Genomic DNA, 20,863 nt, shown 5'->3' on the forward strand with positions numbered 1-20,863 from the left:
GACCGCGATCGCACCTGCCCCCCGAAAGAAACGAGGACCCGGCCCGCGGCGCGCTCTGCCCCTCGATGCGGCAAGCGGTATCTGCAGGGCAGCAGCAGGGGCTCACACGCACCGCGTTTGCTGAAGCGGTGCAATACAGACGTACTAAGGTGCTGCCGTGGCATTGCTTCTGCAGCCACGCTCTCACCCCACCCAGTACTGATTTCTGTTCTAACTGCTTGAAAATGCAGAGGTACCGTCCAAACTCGCTGAACAAATTTATTAAATAAGTGCAATGAAAGTAACTCACATGTTTAACAGAAGTGACTTTTTCTCTTAAAGTGATAGCAATAACGTCTCTAGGATTTAAATACCTTATCTGCTTATCCAGTACTTGGGAACCGCATAGTCTATATAAATGCTCTCTTGGCGCAGTGGAACTCCAAGCGGTCGCTTCAGATCAGACAAATTCCTGCACGCAGGGACGCTGGCTGCTCTTGAGTCGTCTCTGCAGTTCAGATGGACGAAAACGACTTGGTTGACATTCAGGTACAGTACGGAGAAAGAGATGGGATAGAAAAAAGCCCATGAGATAGGGATGACAGGCTGTTCGTCCTTTAACAACGATGCACCGTGATTGCTGGTTTAAGATTTCCAGCCCAACAGTTTGGAGAACTTCCCTCCATTAGCCAGACCCTGCACCTGTGCAACAGTTTTGCTCTGGAATATTTTGCTGGAGACTTCATGGCACAGGAACAAACTCCACTGTGTTTTTCACACCAGTGTTTATTTTACCACTGCAGAAAACACAGGTTGTTTACTAAGTGAAAGGAAGCAGCCCAGTGAAATCATCCTTTAAAAATTACATCGGTGGTACTACTATGCTCAAAGATGCTCCTTTCACATCCTAAAAAATTTCCATTTCCTCACTTCTAAGTTGTTTCCAATTCGTGCCATTGGGTAGTTAACATCACCTTTACACCTCACTTCAGAAGTGCATTTTTTTTAGTCTAAAGACAGCCAGCAATCTCAGTGAATGTCATGCACTCTGAAATATTTAAATGATTTCTTTAAAATTTTGCTAAAGAGCTATTCCGCATTTGAAAAACAATTGCAGAGCCCTAAGACGGTGTGCCCAAGCCTATGCATTTGTCTTTTAAAAGCTGTTTGACGGAAGGCTCTGTAATGCGCTTCTCTTGCTCCTTAGGTAAGTAAGGTGGGTGGTAAGGACAGGGAAGAGCCAGGAATCTCCTACCTGACAACTTCCTGCAGTGAAAAAGCTGCCGAGAGTTATTGCACGGCTCCCTAAGGCATAATTACTGTGCTCTACGACGGAGCAAAGAGAAAAGCAGTTACCGTGCTCGCTCTGGAGCCCCAACAACTGCACGGGGAGACAGGCGGCCTGAGCACAGAACAGCAGGAAAGCGTCCCCGTACGCAAACGTGAGAGACAAGAGCTACCTGAGGGAAAAATGCCTCCACAGAGAAGGTCCGTAAAAGCGTCTTACGTAGCTCCCACCTTTTCTGCTATGCAGACCGGTCACCACCAGGAAATACGACCCCCACTATAATTAACAGTGTTTGTGGGGTCATGGTTTTGGGTTTTTTTGGTTTGGTTTGGTTGTTTTACGTTCAAAAGGAAAAAATGCTCTGGGCAACAGCTTGTGAGCCTGTGGTCCGTTGCACATGCTAATCTGAACGAGATCAATGGTTATTTTGCTTGCGTACGGAATCGGGCTCTCACACAGGAACCTGCGTCACTAAAGTAGAAATCAAAATATGTATGTATTTGTTAATATATATATTCCTAACGTATGTATATTTATTCATATAGATATTTGGAAGAGTTAAAGAAACCATTCATAGAAAGACTCTCAAAATACAAGCGCACCGATCTACCTGTAAAGTTCAAGAGCTTGTAGATAGGCTGCACGCAAACTATAAAAACTGCGTATTGCAAAACCAGCGCTGCATATACAGAACAATACCGCAAATTCACTCCCTGGCAGCAAAAAAACCCAGCCCCCAAAACTTCTACTTATATTACCACGATCAGTCATTCTTGTACCTGTGGGTACATCGACGTGGGACCAGTTAATTCTATCCTGGAAAGCAATTGCCTAAGCGCTACAAGTCGAAGTGTTAGGATTGTTGCTTGAGGTACAAAGCTTCACACATTGTGTCTTAATAGAATTTGTTCTCTTTGAAGCTATTAAATGGTCACATGCTGAAGTCTACGGATGTTTGTTTTAATCAAGATCTAACTAGAGAAACTCAGCATTAGAGCTGGATTTAGAAGTGAGCTGAGAGAATGTACACTAAAGCAGGAAAAAAGGTCTAATTTTTGAATTTATTAATTCAAGCTTTTCAGGGCCCCACTAAGATTTTTTTCTTTTTTTTAAGGGGCCATTGCTTGGGGATATATTTCAGAATTAACGGTGAGGTTTTTAAAGCACAACTTTAATTTTTACTGTAGCTCCATCGATACACGCTCTTATTACGTACCGAATGGGACTCCTGTGGTTTAGCTTAATCCTCTTGTCAAGTGGACTAATAAGGCACTTAGCGCACAGCGAGAGGCGGCGCCCAACAGCTATTTCATGTTACTGCCTACGTAACGGCATGTCATATGGCAACATCCAGCCAGCCCTTTAGCTTTTTTATTTGGTGCTAATTCTTGGTGTTCGGTAGTGCTTTGGGTACTGCTCTACTGCCTTTAAACCTGAAATATATGTAAAGGCCAGGCTTCCACAGCCAAACCACTGCTCACCATGCACGGCTTGTTACTCCTAGAGCCTTGGCCGACCCAAGGAAGAGACATTTCACTCGACATTATTAACGTGCTTGAACTCATAAAATTACGGACACCAGTATTAGTAAGGAGAGCAAAGTTATCTGTCAAAATAATGTTTCTAAGAGTTTTAAAAATGAGTGGAAACATTTTCTAATGGCCCTGGTCCAATTCCTTTCCCTGCAAGGTCAATCAGAGCTTTCAGCTGACTTAGGAGGTATTCAAGGATACCAGTCAGTTTTAGAAAAAAGTACAGTTCCCATTTCCAGTGAAGGAACCAAGAGTTTTAGAGCCTAGCACAAATAAATAGACTTGTAAGCTTTCACAATGGCTGTAAGTTTGCCCCATTTTAGCTGACAACGTTTACTGTGACAAACACACGGAAGGAAAAGGCAGCTGTTGTAAACTCACTAATAGCGTCTTTCTTACTATCAAAATACACTAGGTCCTGGCACAGTGGCTAAACTAATCACCAAAGAATGGCATGATTCTTTGATTTCCTTCATTATACTGGAGGAGTGGACAACTGAAAAAGCTTTCCAATTCCTGGCCCTACTTGTAAACACACCCTAACTGAAGCAAATAAATCCACACTACAGGACTTGCAGTGGAAAAAACAAACCCCAGAGCTTTCCTTGACTACATTGCAATTTCTTCCCCCCCCCCTTTTTTTTTCTTCTAGCAAACACGTGAGGAAGAATTTTGCTTTATGGAATTGTCATTTTACCCATTAATTGTTTCAAGAGTTTATCTATACAGGATCATAGAGGTCTTTCAGATAACTGAGATACACATTTCATATAGCCTAAAGCGTACTTCCTCCTACACGTGCACGCATTTTTCATTTCACCTCCTGCCAGCTGCACGTCGTAGCAGATGGACAATGGTATTGCTAAGATACCAACATCATCATCACATCAGAGGAACCTGTGCGACTGCAACAAGCCTATTTTGCTCATTGTATATCCGTATTTTCCATGGTGTTTCCTCAAGTCTAATTATGATGGATTCTCATAAATGCACTGATGTAACGCAGAAATACACACAGGCAGCCTACCTCCCAGCCAACCAGTACACACAGTTTAACTTGCGACCTATTTGTCTACCACAAGCATCTGATGGCAAGACAAACAAAAATTATCGACACTATTACTTTCAGCATGTTATAAAGTCACTTTTGGCAGAAAACTATTAGCAATATATTCTGTGATTATTACATTGAAGCGATCAGGTGGTGAAGTCAGCTAATACAGGTATTACTTCCCAAGCTTTCAGAACGTGTAACTGAAAACAAGTGTCACACTTAGATCAAAAGAACAAATGCTTTTCAGCTCTGTCCTGAAAGTCTAGTACAATTTCTGCTTGGTGGGTTTCTTGCTCTTCCCCAAAAGAAAGCCAAAACACAAATGACTGTGGCTTTTGGATCTTAAGGAAATCCCTTACTGCATCTCAAAACCAGACTGTCAGAACAACAGCCCCAGGTAATCCACTGACCAGGACACAGCCCCTGTGCTGATTGTCACAGCAGCTACCCAGTGCGGCCATGTTAACTCCATACTCACTGGGGAGTTGTTTTAATATGAGGAACCAGTCAAAGAACAATGCGCGGCCTTCCTTGTGCCATACAGGGAATGTGGCAGGCTAGATCTGTCCCAGAACACATGCGTATTTCTAACATGAGCATTTCTAGGAGAAAACCACAGTGCTGCACAGACAGCTAACACAGAAGTTATGTACCGCAGTTATCAGACTAGGCAAGTACTGCTCAAGGCTGATAAACAGCCCCATGTAGTCAAACGAAAAAGATCATATGAGTTGCCCACCATTGTTAAATAACTATTAACAGCTATATGCCCAGTTATTAAGACGAAGGAAAAAATACTTGTCCTGTCATCGCTTTGAGTATGTTTTGCCAGTGCTTTTATTTGGGCCCCCTCTTGGGGTGGGGATCTTGCTTCCTATAGAGGAAGGTCGAGCTTTTGCTCCTGAAGGACCTGGTTTCCTTAAATACTGGCCACCTGTTTTGCCTGTGAAGAGAAAATACAGATCGTTATTGCACGCACATCTAGTCCCAGTCTTGAATTTTATCTCCCATTTTGATTCTCAGGATATATTAAGTCTGAATGACTGATACTAGCAACTAGAAGTTGGCAGGCATCCAGTCTGAGGAGCATTTCATACCAGGATTGGTAGGACTAAATGGTCAGGGTTCCTTTCTTATCTCTAGGAAATTGGTCAGGAGCTTTAGCTGTATCCAGGCAGGATTTAAGTTCCTTCTATGTTTCCAAATTCTAAGCAGCAGCAAACTAACTATCATTCTCATTAGCAAGTAGAAACAGCAAAGCTGAAGACAGACAGACAGACATGATTGTAGGTCCACTTCAAGACTGGAAACTGTTGAGTTTAACCGCATTCACTTATGACAGCTGAAAGAGACAATTCAACAGTTCTTTCTAGGAACTTGGAGTAGTTCTGAAATGCAGGTATGAGCAAAGCAAATATCAGACAGAGAAGGTTAACTCTAGCAACGACCTGAACATGCAGCGGAATAAAGAACTCTGAAAAGAAGGAAGGAGGAAAGGTGTTGGATGTTACTGGCCAAAGAGTTTTGGTGCTGCAGGCAGTGAAAACAGCTTGTTTAACTTCTGTGTTCAGGAAATAAAAGGATTTTGCGTGTGCTTCATGAAGACGGACGACTGTTAAAAAAACCCAACCACCTGACATCAGTATCTCTTTGCTGGTGAAGAAGCTGCACAATCATAAATTCTGCCTAGCTCCTGGGTCTGAATTGAAAAGGAAAAGCAGTACACAGCACTAACTATTCAATTCATCTTGTAATTAGGATTAGATTAGCATCCTCTGATTGGACATTAAAAGCTAAATCAGGCTCTCGGTTCTCTGTGTCAGCGTTCAGGAGCTTTCCAGAATGTTAACTGTTTAGTATCACCGCTGACTGTTCTATTCACAGTCATACTACTATGCAGAAAAAAACCCTGAACTGATCAAATTATCAAATATGCCAGTTTCCCCAATCAACTGAGCTAATGCCCTCGTTTTGAAATGATTGTTATTGAATGATTTTGAGAATTCGCTCCCTAAGTATACTGTAGTCTATACCAGCGTAAGAAATATCAGTTAGGTTACACAAATGCAAAAAAAGGGCCAGCTTGCTCTCGAGGATGAAATACTTTTCTTAAGTAAAGACAACATAGTAAAAAGCATAATCATTATTGTCATAAAATAACATCTTACCAGGCTGCACCAGAAGAGTTTTATTTATCATGGATAACCTCCGTTGATTCATTTTACAGCCATCTTTGCCCATTAGGTGAGATTTCCAGGCCTAAAGCCAATTAAAAAAAAAAAAGTGATATTACAATGCCAGCAAAATTAGCCAATCTTTTATCTAGCCACTATGTATGCATGTATCCTTTTTAAAAGATGGGGAAAATGAGAGTTGTATACAGACTTTATGGCAATAGCATTTTAATCTGCTCACTCATAAAAGCATGAACACCTTATGACTTACTAAGTGAAACAGAAATTAATATATCCATTTTTTTAATATAACGTAAAAGGTATATCACAATAAAAAACCCCAGCCAGATCCTAGAAATTAAAAGTGAGTAACATTCATTTTGGTTTTGAAATTGTCTTGATTAACAACTGAGTTCAAATCAGGAAAAAACAATATACAAACAACATGGAAAATCTTTTCATCTATACATATTTTAAACTGAAAAAGTGTGGGCATAACTACAAGGTTATGATAATAGTTAAAGCATTCAGCAACCCCAAGGAGTAGGAGCTGCTATTACAAGAAAACATGACAGCCTCTTCAAACTAGAGGCTCTGCGAAGTCTCTTACTCACAAGAATAATTTGGGCAGAAGCCAGGAAAAAAAACCCCACAAAAAACCACAAAAACAACCCCCAAATCCAAACAACGCGTACATTTCTCAACAAACGTTTCAGACTTGGTTACAATATTTTCTGAGCTCCTCATGCTGGGCAAAGCAAAAAGGATTTGGAAAAAACTTGTTTTTGAGAACAGAGGCACTACTCAACGGTCCCATTGAAAGGAAGAAAATTACATAGATTACGTATCAGCCATTGACATTTAACTGGATCTAATACTCAGTATAGAGTTGTTGGCTGCCTCCTGGATAGTCTTTTTCCAAAAATTAAATCATACGCAGAACTACTTAAATATGATCATAATGTAGCGTTAGATGATTCATATAAAAGACTGAAACAGATGTGTTAAGTATTTTCTGAACAAATTGCTTTTTATATAATACCAATACATATTTTCAATTGCTGAAAGCACATTTTGAAGCTGGCCTGTCAGAGATTTCATAGCATTAGGCAGTTACAGGGAACAGCACGTAGAAGTTAGAGAGAGGCCATCTCAACTCTCTTGACAATTATAGCAGTTCTTGCTTACTTTCTTCATGTCAATTTTTTCTTATACCCAAATCGACAACATCTCAATCCTGGATGCCCTGTTGGATGTGCTCAGTCTTGCTGCAGTATTTTAACCTGCATAATGTCACCCCAAACCCTAGGGCTGACAAGCGAGCTCACAGAATCTGGTAGTAGTTGGGAATTTGGAAAGTTGTAAGGTGTATAGCTGCCTATGCAGGAGGAGAAAGACCAACACCGTATTCGGTGTTGTACAGGCCCCCGTATTCGGGCCTGTAGCCCTGTGGCTCCCATATACACCTTTAAGGGTAGAAGACCCAGGTTCAAATATGGTCCCCAGAGCGTGAGACAGCCATTATAGACCCCGGCAACAATCCAGGCAAGTTCTTAAGTCGTTGGGTACAAGCCAGTGTTAGAAGAGGACACAAATTCAGTACCAGTGACATAACAACATCAGACCAATCCGGAAGGCAGTCTCACCTCCTCTCCCGGGGAAAAGTTGTCATGGCACAACGGGCAATGGTTTGCCACGTTTTCTGGTTTGGCAGCTGAAATGATTAGAAAAATAATGTAAGAATTGCAAAGACAGGCTAATTTCAAATACAAGAGGAGAATTGAACAACAAAGTATAGAACTACCCCATGGCTAAACCAGCTCCTACCCTATTATCATTAACTGCTCTCAAAGAAGTCCCGTGTTTAATCATCTACATCGAAACAAGATCAAAAGGAACGACAGGGCTTAATCCACAAGGATGTGGTAGAGGCTTTCTGCTCTCCTCACTCATCCTCCCCACATACATTCATAGAAGTGAAACATTTCAAGCACTGGGAAACTCAGGCATTTATTCCAAAAGTGTTCCCTCCTGAGGATTTACTTTGATTTCTAAATCCACAGGGCAGTACCTAAATAGAAGCGGTCTGACTTGCTAAAGATACACAGTATTTGAAGGTCTGACTGACTTGACCTTTGAAGTTCAATCTTCCTGTTCGAAACTACTCACAATTGCAAGTCTTGCTCTTAATGTGTTTGGGCAACTCATCTTTTGGAAGGGCCTCACTGCATCGTTGACATTTCCCAAAGCTGTCCTTTTTATCACAGTCTGTCAACAAGTGCTCTGTCAGGCTTGCTATTTCCACCACCTGCAACAGAGCAAGAGGCACCCAAGAAGATTTGTGCTGTACTGACTAAATAAAGATAGTATTAAAAAACCTGCTTATGTGATTTTTGGAAGTTAAATCTCACTTTCCAAAATGACCAAGAGAAAATGAAATTTTGCTCCAGTTATTAATACAATTTATAATGCTGCTCTTTTCGAAAAGCACTACCCAAGATCACACAGTTGTGTTCGGAATTCACCTACCTTAGCGTTAAATACCTTATAGCACCTTAAAACCAGAATAACAACAGTTAATATATTGCAGTAGCTATAGAAAGTTTACGCCTCACCTGTTTGCAGTGCTCACATCTGGTTAACATAGGGCAGTGTTTCCAATAATGGAGATCCAATCCCTCCTCTGTGAAGGATTCATCCCTTTCACCACAAAAAATACATAAGCTAGGAAAAAAAAATAGAAACATCAGTAACATCACAGAGTGAAATTGATGAACCCTGTTTCTCCTGTAGAAAATATTCTGAAAAATAGCTAACGTCTCAGTACACCTTATTTTCCATATATAGTGCTGACCTTAGGATAGGGCATGAACAGATACTATTATATAATTTATGGTCAATGCAACTATAAAGCATTTGTTGATGTAGAAAGACATAATTCCACAAAAGCACTGAGAACAGCTCACTGATACTGGCTTTCATGGCGCCAGAATTTTCAAATGCTTTCTCTCTGCCCTTATCCTACAATACACATGAAAGCTACGATATATCTTTGCCTTATTTTATACCGGCAGCTGAGCATTAAACTGTGGCAATTTCTCACCCCACAAGCAACTACTCAGAAAACAAGTTGAAGGTCACACTATCCAAGAACTTAAAAAAATCAACATCTAGGATTGCCTGGTGATTAATTCCGAATCTGCTAGAAGAGATTTTATTTTTCATTGTTTCAATGCTCAAGGTATTAGCTGTGATCTACTCTAAAAATATTATTAACGTTACTAGCCTGCAGGTTCTACTAAGTGCTTAAGGTGATTACAAGCTGCTCATCTAACTTACTTATCCAAGTAATTTGCAACAGAGGAATGATCATCTGGAATCTCTGCTGCTGCAGGCTGTGGGCTTTCATTTATCTGGTAACCTGTCAAAAGACAACTATTAAAAACAAGATCACATTTTAATTAGATTTTGTGCATGCCTAGAAATACTGCTTCTCTGGATCCTAACAGCAAAAAAACCTAACAGAAGCATACCATTGCCACAGCGGTAAACAAGCACTGAAAGACAACGTACTTGCAGGCAGTTAGGAAACTATTGCTTTAGTGACCTACAACAGTAAAATATGTTAGTGACTATTTTTACACGTAGTAGATGATCTGCCTCAGGTTGGGGAGAAATCTAAAGTGGTTTCAAGCCAAGCCATGCTAATTTCTTATTAGAAATTAACTAGTTAGCTGATAGTAAATTTTCTTTTGTGAACTTAATGGTTACCTCTATGGCAGGCTGAGACTCAGCCGACCCGAAGCACTCAGGCATGTTTTTAACCGAGATAATTCAATAATCCATTAAGCATCTACAGTGTTTCACAGACATATTGAAATACCTCTACATTTTTTAATACTACTTGAAACTACCTACCTTGATGCTTTGGCTTCTGAAAATCAGATTCTTTCTCCTATTGAACAAAGGAATTTAAGTCAGAAATTTGCTTAATGACTGTGATGCTTGCCAGGGAGGAAGAGAACAGATTATATCCTGATTTTTCTCTGCAATTAAAAGCTTAGAAGCAGAGCCAATGCATTACAACGTTCATGCCTCTAGTCCTACAGCAAATCTCTTGGGTACTGAGGCAGCAATATTCTGAGGATGTAAAAAGAGTCCTACTTCTGGGCATTGGGGTAGCTGACTACCTTTCTAAGGTTCAGATATAAAACTTAATGGGTGTGCAGTACGCATGCTTCTGAAGGGCCTTGATGCACTCAGTACAATTCCTATACTCTAGCTGGTACAGGAACACTTGGACTTCTAGAAACACTCTCAAATTTACCATACGACAGACAAAACTGTTATAAAAAAGAATCCACATTTTGGAGTATGTTAGGAAAAACAACCCCCCAGATTTTAAGGTGGACTGCTGAGAATGAAAGTCAGTCAGTATATGTCACGGAATATCTCTCTCTCTCTTTCTTTTTTTTAGTTTATAATGAGATAACAGTAATGTTAATTATCTAAACCCTGTGATACCTGAGGAAAAAAGGATTAAAAAAAAAAAAAACAAACCCAAAACACCCTAACCTTTCCAGCTTGAACTTCTGCTTTTATCTCCTTTAAAGCTGCCAGCTGACCTTGCAGAACTTTTATTTCTTCCTTCTTCTGTTTCTCTGCTTCTTCTGTTACTGCCTTTCTCTGTGCCTGTCAAGAAATACTCTTTCAGTTACAAAAGTTTTTGAACCATCTGTCACATAGAAGAGATTGCCAAACACAGCAGCATAGAACAAATGGTCAATGCAGTACAAGAAATATCCTGCTCAGTTAAATAATTGGTCTGTTACAGTAACACCCCCCCACCCCCAAATTCCTCCCTACTAACCTGAAAGAAACACATAGCATTTCCTCTGTGCTTACTGCTTCTGAGGCCAGCCAGCATAAAATAGTATATGTTCATATGATTGTGTATTATTTCAGAAGTACCATCTCTGTATTCTTTGTAGGCTTTATTCGCGAGAGCGAGTATACGTAATAAACTGAACACCAGTTTTCTACGCTAAGTAATGTTAACAACACACCTTAAGATACTCTGCTATGTGTGTCATTCAATGTCTAATATAGCTATGAAAGCAGTATATTGCTCAGTTGAATGCAACGTTTAAAGTAGCTACGTATGTTCAACAATCTTATTACGTACCCTAATTTCAGCTTCAGAAAGTTTACCATCTATTTTACTAAATCCGTCAAAGAGTGTTTTATAGAGAACAGTCTTGCGAATGCTTGCATCATCTGGAGGAAGGTATTCCAGTATAGCAGCCCTGTGCTTCCTGTACATATCAAAGATAATCCGCAACGCTACATCACGAACTTCATAAACTCTGTGTTCCAAAGCTCCCATTGCAAACTGAAAAGAAAAAAAAAAAATTATGCCTCTCTCTTCCCACGTGTCTTTTAAGGCCTTTTTTATTAGTCTAAGACAATTATTTCACTGCAGTGGGAGACATCTTCATACAGACAGGTTTTTCCAAGCACTTTTTGACCCAGTGATTCTTTTTCCCCATATTGGCACCTTGCTTCCTCACAAGGTTGTGTGTTGTCACCTCCGAGAGGCTCATAAAGTCTCTTTAGTAATTCACCAAGCACTCCAAAACAGACAGACAAGCCCTAATAAAACAGCAACAGAAAAAAACTTCCCATGCTGTAAACTCAGACTCCTACCTTCATGACGTTGCCGATGGTAAACCCAGAGTTTTCAGTTCCCATGTCTTTCAAGAGGCATTCCACTAATTCCACTTGACTCATTGCCAGGTGTGTTGGGGAGTTTGGTTTTAATGGTTGAACCAAATGAACTGGAACAATCTGAAGAGGTTTAACTTCACTACTCAGTGCCATTTCCTATAAACGTACAGAGAGTCAGTGTGCATATAGGAATGCTAAGTGAGGAAAATGAACTGTCTTTGCAAAGTAGAGTTATTCTAAGTTACTTATAACAAGTTAAGTGAAATGAAATAAGCCTTCTGTAAGAAGTAGCTGCTTATTTGTTACTTTAGCAGCCAGAAGTTGCTTGCAAAGGCTTTAAAGAGAAGATTATACAGATGTTTGGTCTTGCTTTTGGCATCAGAGAGAAAGCTACTGAGAAATCAATAAAATGTTAGACATGCTCAGATCAGTTATAGAACTGGGTTGTAAGAAGAATGTCAAGAACTCAGTCTTACACTGAACTATATGAGAAGGAGGTAGATGAGAAGTGTCACAAAAGATACAAAGTCTTGACATTGCATCGAGATGAATTTCAAGACTGCTTCAGAAGACACATGCCATTTTGTAATTTATCATTCTATTTTGCAAGGAACCTCGAGGGCTAAATTCTGCTGTTATTCAAAGCTCAATGTTTATTTCTTTGCTGGTAGCAGAATGTTTAACAACCCGAAGCACCCCTTCTCCCAGTTCCTGTCAGCTGACAGACACTCAAGCAGACGATGGTGTCCTGCAGTCCCTCTTCCTGAGGGCCAGCTGCAATTGTCACTGGGTTGGCTGGTCTGTTTTGGACATACCGATTTCCAGAAATATGCGGCACCTTCCCTAGAGAACTGCTTATTCAGGCAGTGTATCATCTATTAGCAGCGATACAAAAGAAACATTTTCCTTCTCTCCAGGCCAGGTCCTGTCTACGAAAATACATCTGTAACCATATTCTCATTTCCTTTCCCATTCAATTACAAAATCTATGATAAACAAGCCAAGCAGTAGTAATAAAGTAACACATCACCTTTGGGGTTCCAGTTACACACCAGACCACTTCACACAGTAATGGCTGTTAAAATTTCAGTTACGTCTACAGCAGAAGAAAAGTCTTTTCCCTCCATGTGTGGATGCAAGCAAGGATAAGTAACCCAGAGCCTGTGACCCACTCCACTCCTGGGACTGAATTAACACATTTTCACACAGAACTACTGTTCTTTCTTCTAAATTCTACTGGAAAAGAGAGCCTGTAATCCTCTAGCAGCTATTCACAGCTGCTCTTTGCTAGCACTGAGCAAGGAATGGACTGTCTCTTTTAAAATGGGCATCTTTTTTATGCTTTTGCTAAGCTGACTTTCAAAAGTTGACTGTCAAAGATGCAATCAAATCGCAACACAGTCTGAGGAGTATGTTGTACCTTCTTGCTCTCATCTCTGTAGATCACTTACAACTAAGAAGAATGGAAGTGTTACACCCTTCTTGCATCTGCAGCAGCAGCAGCCATCTCCCCACACTGTTCCCCATAACAAAGGTGACAATACACGGCTAGAAAAATCACTACAAAGATACTAAGTTGGTGCTACCACTTCGCCTTCCATATAATCAATCGTAATATATCAAACATATTACAACAACAATCCTTTACAGCAGCAAACTCTGGACTTGAAGTCTGATTAGATGTTATCCACCTGTAAGCTCTGTGACATTCTTAATGCAAATCAAACCGTAACTTGAAGAAAAGCACCTACCTGAATAAAGTTAGAAGCCATGAGGCGAAGACGGGATGAAGAGTCTCCTGTTCTAGACAGCAAATTTGGAAGCGTTTTTTCCACACAATGAGAAGTTTCTAGTCTTCCTAGTTTATGTTTTGGTATATATTGGGTAATGATCATTTTTAAAAGTTTCAGGGAAGCCTGAAAAACCTAAATTAAAAAGAAAAAGGAAACACTGAACAAAAATACCACACAGATCCCTGTTTTCAGGCAATACTGTAAATCTTTTCTGCAGCTCTAAAGAACAGCAGCAATCTAGAATTACAGTAACACTCTTAAGGGAAGCTACTTCAGATACTTCTCTTCCAGAAAACACGTTGCTAGGGCTTAGGTGAAAGGCTTCAGAATTTGTTTTATAAAGAGTAACACAGCTCTTGACTTTTTTTTCTTTTCTTCTTGTTTAAGGCTTATTTGAAGCCTAAGTCTCCTTAGGCTAACTGTAGTCTCTCAAGTTGGAAACTGAAACTTACTTCATTGCTGTATTTCAACTTCACAAAAAAACCAACCAAAAAAACCCCAAAAGACTCAACCACACTATGCCTTTACTGCATCAGCAGCTGTTTCTCAAGCTCATTACTCAGCCCAGGGCAGTATTTTCCATGCTGCTGAATGCTAGACAGCACCCAGTCCTTGATCCTAACTAAAAGCTGACATTTCAGTTGGTTTTGGTTTTTTCCCGGTTTGGTTTGGTTTTTGGTTTTTTTTGTTTGTTTGTTTGTTTGTTTTTAAACTGAGTCAAAAATAGTTTTACAAACTATTTGTTTAAATTATTTAAAGCATGTTAACCACACGGTTCTACAATTTTCGCTGTTAGTTTGTCACTGGAGCATTTCTTATCAAACATATTACAACTTACTGAAGACACTATGTCTTTGATGGCTCTCCTTACAAGAAAAATGGCAGCCCTCAGCATGTTCTTTAAATCGTCCTTTGGAGTGTTTACTGACACTTCCATCAGCTTCTTATATACAGCCAGTAACGCATCTTCTCGATATGACCAAGTTTTGGAATATGCTCCTGAAACCTGAAGACAGAACAAGTTTCTCTCTTAGAAGGTCAATACTGACATTTCAATATTTATTCAACATTTGTATACAGAAACAGCCTCAAAAGAACATATGAACTTAAGCATGAAAACCCCAGGGGTTTCCTACAGGAATCTGGCTTTTATTAAAAGCACGTATTTTTGAAAAACGATGAGTAAAATGGATCAACAGGTCAGGCTCAAGGAACGATTTCAGGCACAGTAATGTTTCTCTCCCTATAAAAGACAGCGGCAAGTTATGGGTATTCTGGTAGGATCCGTACCCTAAAGCAGTCTACCAGACACTATCTGCTTAGCAGCTCATCAAGTAATCAATCATAAAAGCTACAGCATCATATAAATGTTGGAAACAGGCACCCATATATCCAAGGTCAAATTTTAATCTCAGATTTTTAAGTAACAGCTCTGAACATGTAAAAATCCTATCAGTAGGTCTTTGTTGACAGAGCGCATATCAAATCAACTCAACACAGATCACAATAATCCACGTGTTTATTTTGTTGTTCTTTACCAAAGCTCCTCCAAAAACTTCAATAGCAGGGCTGGCCTCCCTCAGTGCCTTCTCAGTTAATGGTTCTGGTTCCCCAGTAATGCCACTTCTCGGAGTATCATTGATATCCTCTTCAGTCATCTCTGGCTCAAGGTATGCAATTGCTTCATCAGACTGTTTACAGATAGCTGGAAGAGGTCTCTCATCATAAGGTAAAAATTCAACCTAAAAGAGAAGATAAAATTTGCTATTCTAGAAATGACTTAAATATGAAGTTGTTTCATCACTATTTGGATTCACCTCAATTTCCCCCGTCAAAGCAGTATCGCTTTACAATTAAGCACAAATGTTGAAGTTCCCATAATAACATCATGAAGAAATGGAATCAGTGCCTGTGCATAAAACTTACTGTATTCTATAGACAAGAAATAAAACACACACAAAATGCCTTCTGGGGAAGCGCACACATCTACAGAAGAAATCATCTGTTGATAGGAAGCCAGCGAGTCATGAAGCTTTATTTGTTAAATTATTTTATGTCAACATCCTGTTAAGAGAGGATACTACTGCTACTAGAGTCAACGCAAGACTTCCTTAGCTTTGCCAAAAGCTGGAGCAGCAAAACCTAAAGATCAAGATAACTAGATACTATGCTTTTCTTCCTCTCTTTAGACATGACACCAAGACTCTTACCCTACAACCACATTCCAACAAATTCCCTTGCTGCTGTAGAGATCATGTTGGATAAATCCAAGAAGGAGATTTATTAAGCCATTAATGGAGCAAGCAGAATTCAGCTTCCGCTATACTGGCTGGGTGACCCCTGATTAGGTTGGACGGGGCTCTGAGCAACCTGATCTAGTTGAAGATGTCCCTGCCCACGGCAGGGGGGTTGGACTAGATGAGCTTTAAATGTCCCTTCCAACGCAAACTATTCTATCTTTAGTCATTTAATGTCTATTTGCTTCCATCATCTACCTGTAAATTGGGTATAATCCCCTTTTGCCTCAATCTCAATGAACATTTGTAAAAGTTTCCAAAGAAATTCGGGAAAGGGAAAGGCCAATGCCAATTATTAGATGGGCACTGCTCAGTAATACAGTCAATTTCAGATACTATATAAGCCATGAGAATAACCACAAAAGACCTTGTTGTTTTGGAAGGTTGAACATAAGATCATTTGCTGTGATAGATTTCTGCAGTAACAGAGGTGCACTACTCACATTTTCTTTGGGAAACACTTCCCTGGAGGTTGTGGGATGAGTCACAGGAGGAGGAGGGGACTGGTGGGGAACAACGGGCTCAGCAGAAGTGGGATCTGCTGAATTCTCTTCCAGCAAAGGCTCTGCTTTCCACGGCTCTCCTTTTTGCAGTGCTGTGTGCTCACAAGGAGGTGAATTTGTAGCTTTTGTGCGCTGAGGATTGTCAGTATAAATCGTAGACTCCAAAGGCAATTCAGGCGGTTTTCGAATCTGAGAAAGGGAAGGAGATTTTGTAGAGCAAGGCTGACAATGTACTAAAATCAGAGTTAATACAGCTACAACTCTGACAGTCAACAAGATTCTGCTGCTTTCAAATAAATACCAGACCTCACTCACAGACGTGTAATCGTTTCCACTGGATGCAGCTTTATGAAACAATTGGAAAATAATTCTGTGTGGATGCGTGTGTGGAGAAGTTGTAAAGCTTCTTGTGAGAATAATATAAAACTGTATTTTACCATATTAATTCTGTATGGTTAGCCACGAAGCCAGCACAAGCCTGTTATACCCCTTCAAAATACGAGGAAGTACCTTATGAATCTGCATGGGGTAGCCCTGAAATTATACAGAACATTCAGGATTCTAAGGTCATTTCTTGAGACCTTAACAGTATCATGTAATGTAATTTATGGAGCACTAAGCATGTTCATAAAATGCCATGTGCAAGTCTTTGGTTAGGGAAATCCACAATCCAAATAGAAAACTTAAAATCCATATGTAATTGTCATAAAATACCTGTGTAGCAACTCTTATTCCCTGAATTTATTGCGGTTGCTCTGCCATTTCTATTTACAACACCCACATGATAAAGCCTCCCGAATCAGGAATAACAGTGCCCACCATCAGCTCTGCATCCAGAAGGTCATGGAGCTCCAGTTGCTGATACACCTTCAGGCGGTACGCCTCCATTTGCTGTTTCTTCTTTTTCGCAAGATCATAATCCTCTTTCTCTACAGCATAGCGTTTCTCTACCTCATACCGTCCAAGTCGTTCCCCTACCTAGAAGATGGTAAAACAAGCAAACTTGGAATCACATTACTGTACAGATGTATACATTTCAATATTTCCAGCCAAGTTATTAAATCAAGCTATCTAATTTTAAAATTACTATTTTGAAAATATACTGGAAATGATTATGACTCCACACGAATGCCAGCGTCCCTGATGGACCACTGGAACACTGTTCGGCTTAAGAGATAAACAGTCTTTCAACAGCACCTTTTGCAAGTCTGCTATAGCTTGTTTGAGTTTCTTGGCGTAATCGTAGCGTTCATGATGGACAGCTTCGCGCTTCTTCTCATCCAGTCTACGTATTATCTGAGCAACTTCTGGATCCTGGTACATGTCAAAAGCCAAATCATCCAGAGGTGAAATGGAGTCAGGTTTCCTGAAGATATAAAACGAATAAAATAAACTTTCCGCTAATCCAAAATAGACCAGGCTGAGCATATGTCTTCTCTTTTCACTAGCAGGGACCTAACAAAATACAGAGACTGAGAACTACTTTAGACTGAGTAGATGTTTTGCCAGGGTATATGCAAAAGAACGTCCTTACCCAAGGTAAGTTCCATCTAAGGCAGGATCATCGGATTTAATTCCTAAGTAGTGGTCTATCAGCTTCTCTCTGGAAGGCTTTATAGGGGAGGAAAAAGAAAATCTTAATGCACGTTCATCAACATCAAGTGTGTGTTCAGGACAGAAATTCTGACTTGCCACAATCAACATAAACTATGCAACTTACAATACTTATGTCTTGGGGCATATTGAAACATGAGAATTTGGAGAGGCTGAAAATGCAAATGTTCCAGTTGATTATGTTTTATTTTTTGTATCCACAAATTAAGCTCAATTTTTGAGAGCCTTCTTGCTTCAAGATAACATAAAAAAAAATTAGAAAAATCAATAGATGGCAGCTCTGCTACAGCACAAAACTAGGAGAAGAAAGCTGCATTCCATTACCCCAAGAACCCTGTAACTGAACAAGTGTAGCAACAGTAAAAAGACAGGGATGCTTTGCACTTACAGGGTTATTGCTGTCATTACTGTAGTCTGCTGGATCTCCAATAATGTTTATAGCTACTAGGGCAACCTGGGATAAATTTAAAGAAAATGTAAATGCATAAGGTCGTTACTTTTTCCATATCTTATGAAAATTGAAACAAAAAAATTGGAACAAAAAATCGTATTAAAAAGAACAGGACCTGTGGTCTCCAGGGTGGTATGGAAGCAAAGAGAAGCACTAAGTGCTAAATGTACTTCATGCTTCATTAAAAATTTATTACCAAATCTACAGACCACATTGCACAGTCATCAGTTGTTCCCTTTTCTGGTCTGGGATGGAAGAGAGTCACTGCAGAATTGAGGCAGATATTGGTTTCTTCTGTATCAGGATGGCTGTACAACACCTCCGCTTAAAGCCACATCAGATCCTAAAGACTAAGAGTGGCTTTGTAGCGACCGCAAAGGTGTTCTCAGAGGAAGTACTTTGTCTTCAGCACAGAGCCTGCTGTGCAGTCTAAAACTCAGAATGAAAGGCAGTAATGGAACATGCACTTGACTCGTTTGTTCTGGATAAGTTGCATGCACTTGGTCATGATTCCAAGTCACTTATAACCTCTTATTTGTACTTTCTGTTTGAAAAGAAACCAAAAATAAACCCAGGAGCTTTCAACCAATATTTTTAGCTTCTGAAAATCAAGGGAGCAGATTTCTATGCCTGTTCGGTACTACTGAAGCTTCACCTAGCTTACCAAGTAAGGACTCAACTTACCTGACCGTATAAATTGTATTTATTGACATAATTTTTATGGAAAATCAGCTTCAGGTACTGGCCAACTGCATCCATATACACAGATTTTAACTCTCGTGCTTTGAAATCAGTCTTTTCATTGTCCGAGAGAGGGACGTAACTGAGAAGGAAAATGTAACAAGTAAGCAGGGGAAACATACAACTACACAGCTGTATTTTTGCTCCTCAGGTTAGTACTTTGATAAGGTTTAAAACTCCGTCATAACTGAAAGAATGTGTGCTGTCATCTGACAAGAGTGTTCATCTGCGTCATGCCTCTTACACCTACGTCTTCAGCTTTGTTACAGATCTAAGCAAGTACGGAATCTCTTTACTGCTTGCAGCACAGCGTAACAATGCTGCATGCAAAGCAGAATGAACATTATTTCCTCCTGAGGCCTTTCTGATTAAGGTAATAAAACCATTTAGAGCTTTTTGACTTACCCTAGTCTGTGAAACCTCTCTGACTGATAAGGAGCAAAGTATTCAGGCAAGCTTTCACTGATGTAGAACTCAATTTTGCTTGAAATCATGTACTGGTGAGCAAGCAACTGCAGTTTTCGTATTCGACACCTCTCCACCAACTGCAGAACAATTTCCTGTGGATACTGACAGAGTCTGAAAACATACACAATTTCTGAATCATCTTTTTAAAGATGACTTCACTTCCAACTTGAGTAACATCTAATTATGAAACTTTCCAAAGTTATTATAGTTTAATTCAGCATTACAAATATTGTAAAAAGAAACCAGAGTAGAGTAGAAACACTCTTTTCTTCACTTTATCGCATGCATGTGTATGTTAAAGTGCCCCATACCTATCTAGAGCATGTGCTGAGAAGACTGGGTTTTTAATACTAAGCCAAAGCAGCTGCAAACTCCAAGAAGACTGACAAGACCAAAAATAGTTTCCTTTTTTTCTTTTAAAGGGCTTTATTTAAATGCAACCCGATGCCTTTAGGTGGTATCCAAGGCGCTTTTTTCCCCAGGATAAGGATTCCATGGGACTGAAGTAACCTCTTTGTTTTTATAATCAGTTTGGTCTGGGATGCTGTAAACTACTCTGACCACGCATGGTACACCTCCCACTCATTTTGAACTCAGTGCTTCAGAGCTATGCACATTCCTCCCGCTCGCAGTACCTGGGTGATCGCCATCCATTCACTGTCGGTGCATGAACCATCAGCTCTTTTGCGCTGAAGCCATCTTCATGTCCTGATGAACTAACAACTATAAAACCGATCTTGTGTGGCATCCTGCAGAAGCGAGCTAGTCAAAGCAACGATGTTTCAAGCTTAAGCTAATCCCTGGGAGGACAATAAAAGAACACTGAAACACTACAGTCAAAGAATTAAATCCTGTGGTCCATCAAGTCAGTAGATGATGACCACAAATCTAAATTTTCTTTAATTATTAATATTGGCACCATAAACCGCACCACGTTCTTATGCCGAGTGCTTTATTAGTACTTAGTGAAACGAGGGTTTAGCTAACTTGTATAGCAGTTTGCCAATAAACTCAGTTAACTCTGCTAATCCAAGACAGAGCTTCAAACTATTTGAGTTCCAAAACGCGCACAGGAGTGACCCGTACCGTCCTCTGTGTGCTTGAGCCGAAGGGAAAAAACAATCAAGAACAGGGTGAATTCAGCCAAAAGCTAGCTAGCACCTTTTCACAGCTACGCACACACCCAGGCTGCTGACAGGGACGGCAGCGGAAGGGAGGCAACGACGGGGAGGACAAGCGCCA

The 20,863-nt window shown here is 40.1% G+C and overlaps 2 protein-coding genes across 3 annotated transcripts in view; both read right to left on the reverse strand.

The window, feature by feature from the left end:
• LRRC47 (leucine rich repeat containing 47) overlaps window positions 1-2,058 on the reverse strand; it is a 10,260-nt gene extending 8,202 nt beyond the window's left edge. Inside the window, exon 1 of the mRNA XM_009320565.1 lies at window positions 2,047-2,058. Within this exon, the coding sequence (XP_009318840.1) occupies window positions 2,047-2,058 (12 nt within the window). The remainder of the gene's footprint in view (window positions 1-2,046) is intronic.
• Window positions 254-20,790, reverse strand: CEP104 (centrosomal protein 104kDa). 2 transcript variants are annotated; one of them, XM_009320557.1, is made up of 23 exons: window positions 20,708-20,790; window positions 20,257-20,421; window positions 19,559-19,732; window positions 19,097-19,235; window positions 18,350-18,415; window positions 17,882-17,958; window positions 17,545-17,713; window positions 17,167-17,325; window positions 16,288-16,536; window positions 15,086-15,289; window positions 14,386-14,553; window positions 13,506-13,679; window positions 11,734-11,910; window positions 11,213-11,419; window positions 10,603-10,719; window positions 9,946-9,982; window positions 9,367-9,448; window positions 8,643-8,751; window positions 8,197-8,335; window positions 7,674-7,741; window positions 6,022-6,112; window positions 4,652-4,796; window positions 254-512 (listed from the first exon to the last, which is right to left on the reverse strand). In XM_009320557.1, the coding sequence occupies exons 2-22, from the start codon at window positions 20,367-20,369 to the stop codon at window positions 4,660-4,662; spliced, it is 2,856 nt and encodes a 951-aa protein (XP_009318832.1). In that variant the 5' UTR covers window positions 20,370-20,421; window positions 20,708-20,790; the 3' UTR covers window positions 254-512; window positions 4,652-4,659. The 2 variants fall into 2 exon arrangements, with proteins under 2 accessions (XP_009318832.1, XP_009318831.1); XM_009320556.1 differs by having other exon boundaries at window positions 254-776.
• Between the last annotated feature and the right edge of the window lie 73 nt (window positions 20,791-20,863).

This window comes from Pygoscelis adeliae, unplaced genomic scaffold, assembly GCF_000699105.1.
Source record: "Pygoscelis adeliae isolate BGI_AS28 unplaced genomic scaffold, ASM69910v1 Scaffold213, whole genome shotgun sequence".
NCBI lineage: Eukaryota > Metazoa > Chordata > Aves > Sphenisciformes > Spheniscidae > Pygoscelis > Pygoscelis adeliae.

Coding starts and splice junctions, on each gene's coding strand:
- CEP104 (XM_009320557.1), bottom strand. CDS start 20,369: ATGCCACACAAGATCGGTTTTATAGTTGTTAGTTCATCAGGACATGAA. Junction 19,236..19,558: donor GAGAGGTTTCACAGACTAGG/GTAAGTCAAAAA, acceptor TTTCCTTCTCAG/TTACGTCCCTCTCTCGGACA. Junction 4,797..6,021: donor AACTCTTCTGGTGCAGCCTG/GTAAGATGTTAT, acceptor TTCTCTTCACAG/GCAAAACAGGTGGCCAGTAT.